Source organism: Gracilinanus agilis, chromosome 1 (assembly GCF_016433145.1).
Source record: "Gracilinanus agilis isolate LMUSP501 chromosome 1, AgileGrace, whole genome shotgun sequence".
NCBI lineage: Eukaryota > Metazoa > Chordata > Mammalia > Didelphimorphia > Didelphidae > Gracilinanus > Gracilinanus agilis.
Window position 1 is genome coordinate 497,474,723 of NC_058130.1, and position 13,021 is coordinate 497,487,743.

Sequence of the window (13,021 nt, forward strand, 5' to 3'; positions counted from 1 at the left end):
CCCTCCCTCCCTCTCTCTCTCTCTCTCTCTCTCTCTCTCTCTCTCTCTCTCTCTCTCTCTCTCTCTCTCCCTTCCTTCCTTCCTTCTTTTTTTCCCCATTTCTTATTGTCATGCAAATTACATTTCCCTATTGGTCATTTTTGTAAGAGCACACTCCAAAAACTTCAAAATACAACCAAAAATACACTAATGTGAAAGACAACTCCAAGAATTCTTTCTCTAGAGGTGGATAGCATTCCCCATCATAAGTCTTTCAGGCCTGGTCCCCGTCATTGCATTGCTGAGAGTAGCCACGTTTTCCACAGATAATCATCATCCAGTATTGCTATTACTATGTACAATGTTCTCCCAGTTCTGCTTATTTCACTCTGCATTAGTTCCCACAGATCTTCACAGCTTTTTCTCAAATGATCTTGCTTATCATTTCTTATTGCACAATAAGTATTCCATCACCAACACGTACCACAGTTTGTTCAGCCATTCCTCAATTAATGACCATCCCCTCAATTTCCGATTCTTTGCTGCCACAAAAAAAGCAGCTATCATTATTTTTATACAAGGAGGTCCTTTCCCAGTTTTTTATTATCTCTTTGGGATACAGACCCTGCAATGGTATTACTGAATCAAAAAGGTATTCATAGTTTTATAGCCCTTTGGGCATTGTTCCAAATTGCCATCCAGAATAGTTGGATCAGTTCACAAGTTCACCAACAATGCATTAATGTCCCAATTTTTCCTCCAACATTTACCACTTGCTTTTACTGCCATATTGGCCAATTTGATAGGTGTGAGGTGGTACCTCAGCATTGTTTTAATTTGCATTTCTCTAATCAAGAGTGATTTAGAACATTTTTTTCATAAGATTATTGATGGCTTTGATTTCTTCATATGAAAATTGCTTGTCCATATCTTTGGACCTTTTTCAATTGGGGAATGGCTTGTATTAAAAATTGGACTTGGTTTTTTATAAATTTGAGAAATTATACTTTTATCAGAGACATTTTGCAAAAACTCTTCCCCAGTTTGTTGTAAGGCTTTTCAAAGATTTTTAAATCTTTGTCCTAAATGTTATGTTTCAGTTTTAAGATTCTTTCTCAACAGTGATACAAATGGCATTTGGGTGAATAATAATTACATTAGCCCTTTTGCCCCATTTGATCTTGAAAAAAAATACTAGACCTATCTCAGCTGGAGTAACCTGGACAAATTATTTCCTCTTCTCACTTTTTCATGGTCAAAATTGAGGGGTTTTTCAAATTTTTGTGGAGTTAACCTATATCTGTAGTGATTTTAAGTTCATTTGGTCAAAGCAATGAGTATTGCCTCTGCATGAGGCATTGTGCCACGGATAATTAGACCAAAGTGAATGAATCCTTGTTCTTAAAGTGTTTACAGTCAAATGGGAGAAACGTTCTACACATATAGATCTATCTAAAACACATACCAAGAAGGCACAAAGTAACAGGGAGCAAAGCATTCTTTGGGGGAATAGGAGGAAACGAAAAGCAGGTGTTGGTACCTAAGCCTAATCTTAAAGGAAACCAGAGACTTCAAGAAAAAGGTAAATGTTCCAGGCATGAAGAACTGCTCATACAAAGGTACAGAAATGGAACATTCATGGAGTGTCTTATATGAGAAATGGCAAGAAAGCCAACATGGCAAAATCATAGAGTACTTTTCTCTGGATCTATTATTTAAGAATACTGGAACTATAGGTTTTAAAGCCAGGTTACAAAGAGTATTAAATGCCCCAAGCCCTAGAGATAATAGAGTGCCACTAGAATTTATTTGAGTGTAGAGGAAGTGGACTGCAACCAGGTCAGACCTGCCTTTTGGGGAAATCACTTTGGCAGATGTGTGAAGGATAAATAGAGGTAGGGAGAGCATTTATAATTTCCACAGGTGTGATATATGTCTAGAGCGTGGTAGCTGTGTGAATAGAGAGAAAGAGAAGTTTATGAAACCAAAACATTTTAGACATGGAGAAATTAAAGTCTGGCATATTGGATATGTAGGGATGACTCAGACTGAGGGCATTAAGGATCGCCCAAAGATTGCAACTAGGAAGATGGTATTACTTTCAGTGGTATAATGGGCAAGCTTTGAAGAGGAATGAGTGAGGAAAATAGATAATTGAACTGGGTTTGGATAATTTGTGTGAGATATCCTGTGAGATATCCCACAGGAAAATCTCAGTTGGAATTTTTGGTGATGTAGGAAAGGACCTCTGGAGAAAGACTAGAAATGGTTCTATAGACCTGTCATCTGAATATATAGATCCATCCCCATAGAGATGATAATTGAACCTGTGGGAGCTGATGAGATCACCAACTATGAAAGTCTGTTAAAGAGAGACAGACAGAGACCAAGAAAGAACTTTAGGGGACTCCATGTATTTAAAATGCATGATATGGATAATGATTCAGCAAGAGTCTGAGAAGGAGTGGTCATAGACTTAGATCATGAACCTAGAGAGAAGTATCAGGAAACTCAGAGAAGGGCCAATCAACAGTGTTAGATGATATGGACTTAAAGAAAAGATAAGTAGATCATTAGTCAATTATCAACTGAATGAAAGGAATTGAATTGATGGTATTGAAAACTATTCCCTGAAAAAGTAACCAAAGTGATGCCATTCAAAATTGTCTTCCTGCAGTGCTCTCAGAGGATAATGACACCACAGGAAAAAGTAAACCATTTAATGTTTTTCTTTATTTAAAAAAAATAGGTTAGCACTAAAATAACGGCCTTGGCACAGGGCATTTCCTGGGGAATTAATAACTAGTTGGGGTTGATGATCCAAGACTTCATACTGAACCATAAACTCTCCCTGCTGGTCATTAATCCCTATATATTGCCCCTTACTTCAAACCCTTCTTAAGTCCTGTTTGGCTAGGAAATTGTATAGTGGCATCTTATAACATATCTGTATTACTTAACTGTTTTCAATAATTTGTTTTTAGAATTTACTTTGAGTGAGATTATTTTGTTCTTTTTCCATACTGGATTGGGTGGGGAAAAGATAATATAAGCACCATAGTCTTTACTACAACCTTAAATCACTGCCCCAGGGATTTGTAACTCTGCTTTGTCAGCAGAATCTTAAGCCATAGGCAATTCTAGGATTGAAAGCAATAATCATAGAAGCAGAGGCCAAACATGCTATTAGAGCTATGCACCGTCCCACAGTTCTAAGCACTCAGAGCAAAGCATTTTCTAAGGTTTTTTTGTTTCTTTCGTTCTAATAAGTCTTGACAGCTGCTACTATTCTTAAGGGGTAACTATTGTTTTTCAGTCCTTCATACCCTTCAGGAGAGAAACTGAGCCAAATTATACTAATTTTTTTAGTGATTAATCCTCTTATATTCTGAATGCCTTAAGAACTGGCAGAATAGCAGATGAACCGAAGTACAAAATCATATTGACAACAATGGCTTTTAAATCTTTTGAGGTTCACCTTCACTAGAATGTACAAGAAAGCCAGTTAAATACTTGAACATAAGAAGCAAATGATCTTGCTTCATCCCTGTAATCATTTTCAACTTACTTGGGAAATTTTTTTAAAATTAAAAATAGGGTTATTTGAAAGAAAATTTGCCCACCAGAAGTGACTAACCTTGGATTTAATTGAATGGATGAATGAATAATAAAGCATTTATGAAACATTATGTGTTGCTGGGCATAAGGACTGGGGAAGATGTAGATAGATATAAACAAGATAAACAGCCCATGCCCACAAAGATTTGACATTCTAGGGGAGGAAGATAATGTGGATGAAGAAATTAAGGGTGATGACCAAATGTAGGCAACATGGTGGTGATAATGGCCTGAGTACTAATGTATACCTTACTCAAGGGAAGTTAGGGTAACAGTTCCCCTCTCAGATTAAGACTGGGTCTTTTTCTCATGTTCTTTTTCCCTTGTTCACTTCTCTTATATACTTTATTCTAATTGTGTCCCGTTTTTACTTTTTTCATTCTGTCATGCCCAACTCTTTATGTCTCTTGATGGGATTTTCTTGGCAAAAATACTGTAGTGGTTTGCCATTTCTTTCTCTACTGGATTAGGCAAACGGAGTTTAAGTGACTTGCCCAAGCACAACTAGTGAGTGTCTGTGGCTTGACTTGGACTCAGATCTTCTTTACTCCAGATCCTGCTCTTTATCCATTAAGCCCAGTAGCTTCTTACTGTCCCATTTTAACTATTACAAGGCAAATCCTTAGTGAGGTTGAACTCAGTATAAAGAAACTTCTTATTTGATGCAAAAAGAAGAGCCATTAAGAGTGTGTGTGTGTGTGTGTGTGTTTACTCACATATATACATAACCTTAATATTTAACTTTTCCTGAGGACGTGTTCTTATATATGTGCCATCATACTAAAAATAGCCTTCTTGTACTTGGTAGAGGGTGCTTAAACAACATGTACTTAAAAGTCCAATTTTAATTTTATGGAACTTGTATATTTTACAGGTAATAGTCATAATTCATTTTCTTGAAATAGCATGATCATCTAACTTCTCAAAATGATATAATCTGAGCATTCACATAGATGTCTAAGCAAATGTTGTAAGCAATTTTGCTAAGCATTTTCAAGGAAGGCTCTGATCTCATCTTGAAAAAGTGGGCAAAAAAATTTTGGTGCATAGATTAAGTATTTTTAAGTGTTTCTGCTATTTTTATGTTGGTGAATTCATAGACATTTAATATAAACATCATTTCCTCTGCCTCTAGCAGATATAGAAAAAAGCTATTGACATATTAAAATAGTTGGAAGGTAAACAGGACCCAGGAAAAATAACCACACTTTCACAAATGAAGCTGTTTTCACAAGAATCTGTTGCTAGTTTTAAATGTTTATACAAAATATCACCGGGGGATGGGGGAGTGGTGGGATACACGGGACATGAACCCACAGCTATATATATATATATATATATATATATATATATTAACTGTAATAGTAAAAAATGTCATTTTTAACTTTTCAGGTTATTAATTTACTGAACATAATTTCTGTCCATGAATTATATAATCTCTACAGATGCTATTTATATACTTATTTACTTTTGAGGGTTAAGCAGCTAGAATGCCACATGAGTTCCCTTTCATAACATAAAATATGATTCTGTTATTTCTAGAAAGATGTACAATTGACTCAAAGTTGAACTGGCTTAGCTGATGTGGATTTAAAATAGCAAATATACTAAATAAACTTGAATTTTTTTACTTGATTATAACAGTTTTATTTGAGGGCTATAATTGTAATGGGGAGAATTTGGGGAAAGGTGTGTGGTAAAAGGGGATTTTGAAGGGAGGTTGTTAGGTACTTACTAGGCAAGTAATATGGGTTACAGGTAGGCAGGAATAGGGAGATTCAGGATATAATATGGGGCTGAAGTCAGGGAGTATAGCACTGAAGGGAACAAAGATCTTCAGGGAGAGGATGAATTAATCTAAACAGGCAAAGACAGCAGGGCTTATAGACTAGGACTTAACTAAAGACAAACTGAGGGAAATAGACTGAATTGAAATTAACTACAGGCTTTAGTTAATTTAACAGGAAGGGACTGATTTTGAAGTTACACCTTCCTTCAAGATAGATACCCCGGCTTCCCTTCAAGCCCAGAGTATGTTGTTTCTTTCCCTCTTCTTCCCTTTCTTACTAATCAACTGACAAAGTAACTAACAGGTCTGTTGAAACACAAAAGGGTTTATTGTCTTCTCAGGTTGATTTATCAGGAAAGTGGATTAAGGAAGCCCTGACAGTTGTTTAAAGAAACCTCAGGTGCAGGAAGGGAGGCAGTGATGGGGTTTGAGCAAGGTCCTGCCTTAACTCAGCTCTCAAGGTGCTCTTTGAAATCTAAAGGGAATAAGATGATGACTAACTAGCTTCTCTAGATAAAATACTGCCAAATTATAGTTAAACCCTCACGGATTTGAACTACTCTCTGATTCACTTTCCTTATTCAATCCACAGACATTTAAGGTAAGGGAAGGAAGGTAGGAAATGAGGTAGGATATGGAGATACAAAGGGTCTATCTAAACTAACAATTTCTTAAATAAATATTCCAAAGCTAGACTAAGTTTTCACTTCTTCATATAGGCAAAGAAGCAGCTCAGCTGGTCTGACTCTCTCTCCACGAGATCCTCAAACCAACTGACTCTCTCCTTCAAGATTCTAAACTCCTAACTGATTTCAGAACTCAGCCAAAGCTTGAAAAAACTGCCATGACCCCCCCCCCCCCTGCACTACATGTTTCTATATCCAAAAATGATTAATTTTATTTATTAAGATTATTTAGAAGGCAATGAAAGGAGAAGACTCTGAAACATATTAAAACCACCTAAATTTGTTAAAGTATCCCAACTTTGTTCATCTACCATTTGGGCTTGTTAAATTTAGGAATATAGAGAGAGGATGTTGAATTCCATTATTTTTTTGAAGTTAGAGTAGATATCTATCTAGGATGTTTATGGTTTAATCCTTTTTGTGTATGAAGAGAGGGTGGCTCCAAGATTCAGTTACTTTATACATTAAAACTGTTCTTCAAGATAGGGGAAGGAGTGTTTTTTTAAAAAGAAGAAAATATTTATTGAATGCCTTTGATATGCTTTATTTTGTTGTTATTGATATGAAAGTGATTATTTCAAGGGCATTTCTACTCCTAGAGAATGGAAAACTTTTCTCAAGGGACAGATTATTACAGCTTCCTCTTCAATATAAGCTTGAGCAAAAGTACTTACATATTATATAGATCCTTATCTGCACAATTATATTGGAATTATGTATATGTGTATCTATAAATGGTTTATAAAGGAACTTCTATATGATCTTTATTACCAACCTTAAAGCATACTTTAGGGATACAATAGACATTCATAGCATCCTTGAGAAAAATCTAAATTACCTGTTAAGGGAAATAAATGTATTCCTTAACTGTAATGTAGCTTATATAGGTCTTAAAAATTGTCCAGAACCCATTCAATATAACTCCTATTCAGAGAGCACCAGCTGATGGACAGATTCAGTTCCACAAGTAGATAATCACTGTCATTGTCCCTTTCCCTTACAACCCCTGTCCCCGTTCTCTGCCCTCACTGGAACCTCCAGTCTCTCTCAATTTTTTCCCAGATGTTACCCCTGCATTGGCTACACTACACTCTCCTCCCTTCCCCATTTTGACCCCTTGATGAACCAGTTAAATTCTGTTTTGTCCTCTTCCTTTCCTATTTCCTTGACTCCTTTTCTTTTCACCAGTATTGCTTTGCTAAACCTCAAACTTGAATTACTCTACCTTCACCTGTTCCATCTCCCCTCAAGATTTTTGCTAAACAAAGCTGTTGAAAAAAATCACAAAAATGTGTTGCCTGGGTCTAGTTCATATTTGTTACTTAATCTCAGCTGGGCTTTCAGTGCAGTAAGGCAGTCTTTTACATGCTTCCCTTATTGATTCACTTTCCCCACACACTACATAACCTTTTCCAGACCTTTTCATCCTTCCTAAAACTTCCCATTGTCCCTCCCCCCCCCTCTCCTGCTCTTGACCTAGAACCTTTCCTCATGTTTCACTAAAGAAATTGAAACTCTACCCCAAAAGCTCCTTTTTTTCCCTTCTTCATTTCATATCATTCAGATGTCTTCTTCCACCATCTCTTGCATCATCCCTGTCTCACATAAAGCTATGGCCTTTCTTCCTCTACAGTCATAAGTGATCCCATTTTACCCTGATACTCCCTCCATCCTCTCTGCTTCATCACCAATCTTCTGTCTCTCCCTGTCTGCTTATTGCTTCCCCACTACTTATATTCACACCATCCCTACTAGTTATCACATAGCTTTCTTCCTTGAAAAGCCTATTCACACAATGAGTGCCTCCACTTACTTTTTTCTAACTTTTTAAATCCCTGCAATATGTCTTCTGACTATATTATGCTTCTGGAGCTGCTCTCTCTAAACTTATTGATGATCTTTTTATTCCAAATCTAGTGGCTTTTTCTCAGTTTTCATCTTTCTTGACCTCTCTTCATCCTGAAACTGTTGATCTGTCTAGGCTTCTAAAATACTATTCTCCTTATTCTCTGACTACCTATCAGTCTCCTTTGCTGGATCTTCATCCCAGTTACTCCTATGTCTAGTCTAGCATCTTAAACTGCCTCTTAGATATCTTGAATTGAACTCTTATCATTCCCAACTCTCCCCTCTTCGTAACCTCCCTATTACTGTATAGGGCCATGTTGGTGAACTGGCCAGTGTGCCAGAAAGGGTTGCTCCCCTCCCTCTCTCCATGTGCCTGAGGACATTTCCACATGATCCACCCCTCAGCCCAGCAGCTCAATGGGAGTGCTTCCTCCATTCCCTGTTTAAGATAGCACAGGGGCTCACATGTGGCATAAGGGTTGTAAGCACTCAGTCTGTAAAAGATTCATCATCCTTGGTGTAGGATATCACTAACCTCCTAGCCTCACAGGTTAGCTGTTATCCTTGAATCCTTGTTCTCACACCCCTTCTCAGGGGATCCACTCTGTTGCCAAGTTCTCTCCTTTGTTCTTTGACATCTCTTGTAGGCTGTTTCCCCCACTGCACATATACGTTGCCACCATCCTGGTGCAGGTCCTCCTCACCTCATGTTGCAGTGTCTCTCCTCACTCCACTTTGTCCTTCTCTCAGTTGTCCAAGTGATCTTTTTAATCAGAGCTCTACTCCTGTCACACCTTTGCTATTCTTTGCATAAGAGCCTCCCACTCCTGTTTGTCCTTTGAAACTGAAAACACAAGCAGCAAGTGCCACTCAGAAGGAAAAAGGAATGTTTAGCTAGTAACCTCGAAGTTAATGGAATTACTCCCATCACAAAAAAAAAAGTGTTTTTTTTGGGGGGGGGTTGGTGTAAAATTTTTGAAATTGAAAAATATTTTCTGTGGTGAAAAATGTTAGAAAAAAATTTAATTGAAAGACTATTGGATTAGTATTTTCTGTAACATATCAACCTTAGGAAATAATTTAAGAATCACTACATTTTAAAGTAGAGAAACTTAAGTCAATAAAGATTATAATTTCCCTGGTTTTGTCAGATTGGCCAGTTAATGAGTAGAAATTCCATTCCATTCAGTGAGCTTGTATTGAGTTTCTCTTAATATTCAAGCAATGTGATTGCTCCTCTTTGCCTTCAAGGAGCTTACATTTTTACTGAGAAGTGATAACAGCTAAACAGAAAATTTGAATACAAAGTGATTTGAGAAGGGAAGAGCACTATTAAAAGGCCTTGTGTTGGCTCTTGAGCTAGATCTTTAAAAAAAAATCAATGGATTCTAAAAGGCTAAGACAGGAAATTGTTCTAGGCTAGCAGCTGTTTTAAAAGTGCTAGTGTACAAAATCATACAATGCAACAGACTTTTAAAAAAAGAAATAAAAGCTAGTTTCTTCAACTATAGACTACCAGTTTCCCCATTGCCATTATGTAGAGTTCTTTAAAATATTACTATAATTAACTACTCCAAAATTAAATAAATCACTTAAAATTTACAAGAAAATCTTTATAGTCTTTATTGTATTGCTCTTTGAGGTTTAATGAAAGTAAATTTTTTAATAGTTCTTCGGTCTTTAAAACAAAATTTTCATCAGAATTAACATGTTTTATAGACTTCTGTGTTGAAGATAAAGATATATATGCAAGCTTATAATAATTTTTCTCTTTTCCACAGGAGTGATTTTCATTTAGATTATTTGAAAAATGTACAAGGTTTATTTTCCACTTAATTTCTATTGATTAAATTCAAAATATATACAACCATATATAGCATGGATTACTGGCAGCTGGGATCAGGAAAGACTTCTTGGGGAGGGTAGTGCTTGAGTTGGATTTCGAAAGTAATTAATTCAAAGTGTGGGAGAAAGCCAAGACAAAAAACTGAGAAGACTCAAGGATAGTCAAGAGCAGTGAGGCTCTAAAGGTATTTGGAAGCCAAGTTTGGGGAATTTTAAAAGCCAATCATAAGAGTTTATCTTTTATCCTAGAGTTAAATGGGGGCCACTGGAGTTTACAGAGTAGGAGACGGAACATGGTCAGAGCTATACTTGTGGAATATCATGTTAGTAGGTATGTAGAATAGGATGAAGAAATACTTGAGGAAATCAGATGAATTAGGAGGCTATTACAATAGTCCTGATGAGAGTATAAGAGCCTGAATTAAAGCAGGGATTGTGTGGATAATAATAAGAAAGTCTAGCTAAAAAAGTCAGTGCCTTACCTGTGTTGATCATCTTGAAAGAGTCAGAAGTAGACATGGCAAGATTTGGTAACTGATAGGGTGGGAATGGTACCAGAGTGAGGAACTGAGTTCAGTACTACAAATCTGAATGAGTAGAATTTTGGCTAGCACTTAGGACATAAATGGGAGAGTTTGGTGGATAAATTGGATGTGTTGCATTTTTAAGATGTCTCTGACATCCAGTTTGATTAGACTAATAGACGGTAGATGATGAGGCACTGGAGATCAAGAAAAAGCCTGGAGATAACAAATATAGATCAGCATGATAAACCTATGGCATTGATACACTTGTGTGATCAGAAAGCAAAAAGAAAGAGCAAATAGAGCATTTATTAAGTGCTTAGTGTATTTTAGTGACCATGCTAAGCATTAGTGATAGAATCACCAGCAGAGCAGTCTTTGGCCTCACATTTTTAGTGGAGGAAGACAGCATGTGGAGGGGTAGTAGAAAATGAGGGAGTAGGCGGGATTGTATGATATGGAAGTGGCTTAGAGGGCCTGGACCCTGGAAAAGAAAGACTTTGGGTTATGCCCATAGTTAAGAGGCCATGATATTTTTGATGATCCAGGAAAAGTAGTTTTGAGAAAGATAGTCAAGACAGGTAAAAGACAATCCAAGAGAGAGTAGTGTACCAAAAAACTATGAAAAAGAAAGTGTCCACAAGGGATCATTTAGTTTTATGGCACAAATGTTGTTTTAGAGCAGTGATGAGCAAACTATGGACTGTGGGCCAGATTGGGGGGGGGGGGGCTGAAATGTTCTAACAGCTGCTCCACATTCTTCCTAATCTGATGAATACAATGAAACTTCGAAAGAGTTGCTTTAGAAACAGACTGGCAGATGAGCATTTCCTTTCCTTTGGCTGCCCCCTCTTTAAAAAGTTTGCCTATCACTGTTTTAGAGTATACTTTCAATACATATACATATAAATCTGAATCCTTTGTCTGATTGAATTCCTTTTGGGTGGGTGTATGCTTTATAGTATTATTGTGGGGGTTTTTTTTGGAGTGATATTTGATAAATTCTGCTGATTATTAATACAGCCTGGCAGTGAGCTGGACAACTTGGAAGAGATTTTGGATGATTTGCAGAACAGTCAATTACCACAGCTTTTCCCAGACACTCGGCCAGGTGCCCCAGCTGGATCAGTCGACAAGCAAGCCATCATCAATGACCTCATGCAACTCACTGCTGAAAACAGCCCTGTTGCACCTGCCCAGAAACCAGCATTGCGGATTTCACAAAGCAGTGAGTTTGGGCAATCTCTGTTCCTGCTGAGAAATTTACATACCATCATGATCAGAAACTTATGGCAAGAATGCTCTTGGGATTACAAAGACTGGGTTATCTCAGATTTCCTGTGATCAGACAGCACCATCTACTGTGCTTGATCATTCAAAACAGCAATTTCCAATTAGTTCTAGTTAATAGTATTTTCTTCCTAGGTGGGGAAAGGATTAAATTGGCCAGCCAGCATAAATAACTACTGAATTTAATAGTCAGATTATCTATAATTAATCATTTATGAGATAATTATCCAATCTCCAGTTTACTTTATGCTACATTGACACAATATTTAAAAGTTAAATAAATTTTTATGTTAGAACTGATTAATAGTGGCAGATACATCAGAACTGGTTTGCTATGTTGATATGAACAATTGGAATATTTTCATTAAAAATGATACTTTATCTCAAATACTTAGTTTATATTTTTTTTCCAAATCTAGAATAATTAGAACCCTATTATTAAATGGGTTTAATATATTCTATAACCTTTATATAAATCTAAACTTACTTCGCAAAGTAAATGTACAGTTGAATTTTTTTCCCATCTCTTTAATCTAAGACCTGAAAACATTCTATTCCTATATAAAACTTTGTTACCTTGAGGTGCCTAAGAGTTTAGTTTTGTATGGCTGTGATAAGAATGACAAGGGCTGGAATTCCTAGACAGGTGATAGATAACCTCAGTGTCACACTGCATTCTTTATAAACTTGACTCCTCTATCCTTACAAATACCAGGTAGATGATTAGAATGTTTCACTTAAGTGAGACTTGATTAATTTCTAAAGAGAAAATTTATTGTTCTTATCTCCTGGATAGCTGGGGAACTATGGCATATCTTTTGGGGGTAGGGGCCAGAGAGGGTCATAGTCTCAGTGTAAAAAATCATGAGGATTCACAAAAATTAAAAATTTTACAGACATTTACAAAAATTTAGTCTTCAGTTTTCTTTTTTAAGCAAACTATTGGTCCATCATATTTATCTGTTATGTTTCAGAAGTAGTTTTCGAGAATTTTGTAATAATTTTTTTTAAAAAGGGAAATCAGGTGGGGCAGCTGGGTAGCTCAGTGGATTGAGAGCCAGACCTAGAGGCTCAAATCTGGCCTCAGATACTTCCTAGTTGTGCGATCCTGGGCAAGTCACTTAACCCCCATTGCCTAGTTCTTACCATTCTTCTGCCTTGGAACCAGTACACAGTAATGATTCTAAGACAGAAGATAAGGATTGTATTTGGTTTTGTTTGTTTTTTTAAAGGAAATAAGGAACTATAAGAGAACATTCTGGATTCACCTGACCTCTGTACCCATAAGAAATAATGTACAGATGTTAGAGCACTAATACACTAATGAACAATATGAGAAGTGAATCATTTATGTTATTTTACACATAAGAAATCATTATATCATAAAATTCATTTATATTCCATCCTAAATTATCAGGCTTTGCTGTCTATACTAAGCCAAT

General features: G+C 36.5%; 1 protein-coding gene across 1 annotated transcript in view; it reads left to right on the plus strand.

The window, feature by feature from the left end:
• Window positions 1-13,021, plus strand: part of NCOA2 (nuclear receptor coactivator 2) — a 305,348-nt gene that overhangs the window by 251,976 nt on the left and 40,351 nt on the right. The window contains exon 13 of the mRNA XM_044665931.1: window positions 11,313-11,517. Coding sequence (XP_044521866.1) covers window positions 11,313-11,517 — 205 coding nt within the window. The remainder of the gene's footprint in view (window positions 1-11,312; window positions 11,518-13,021) is intronic.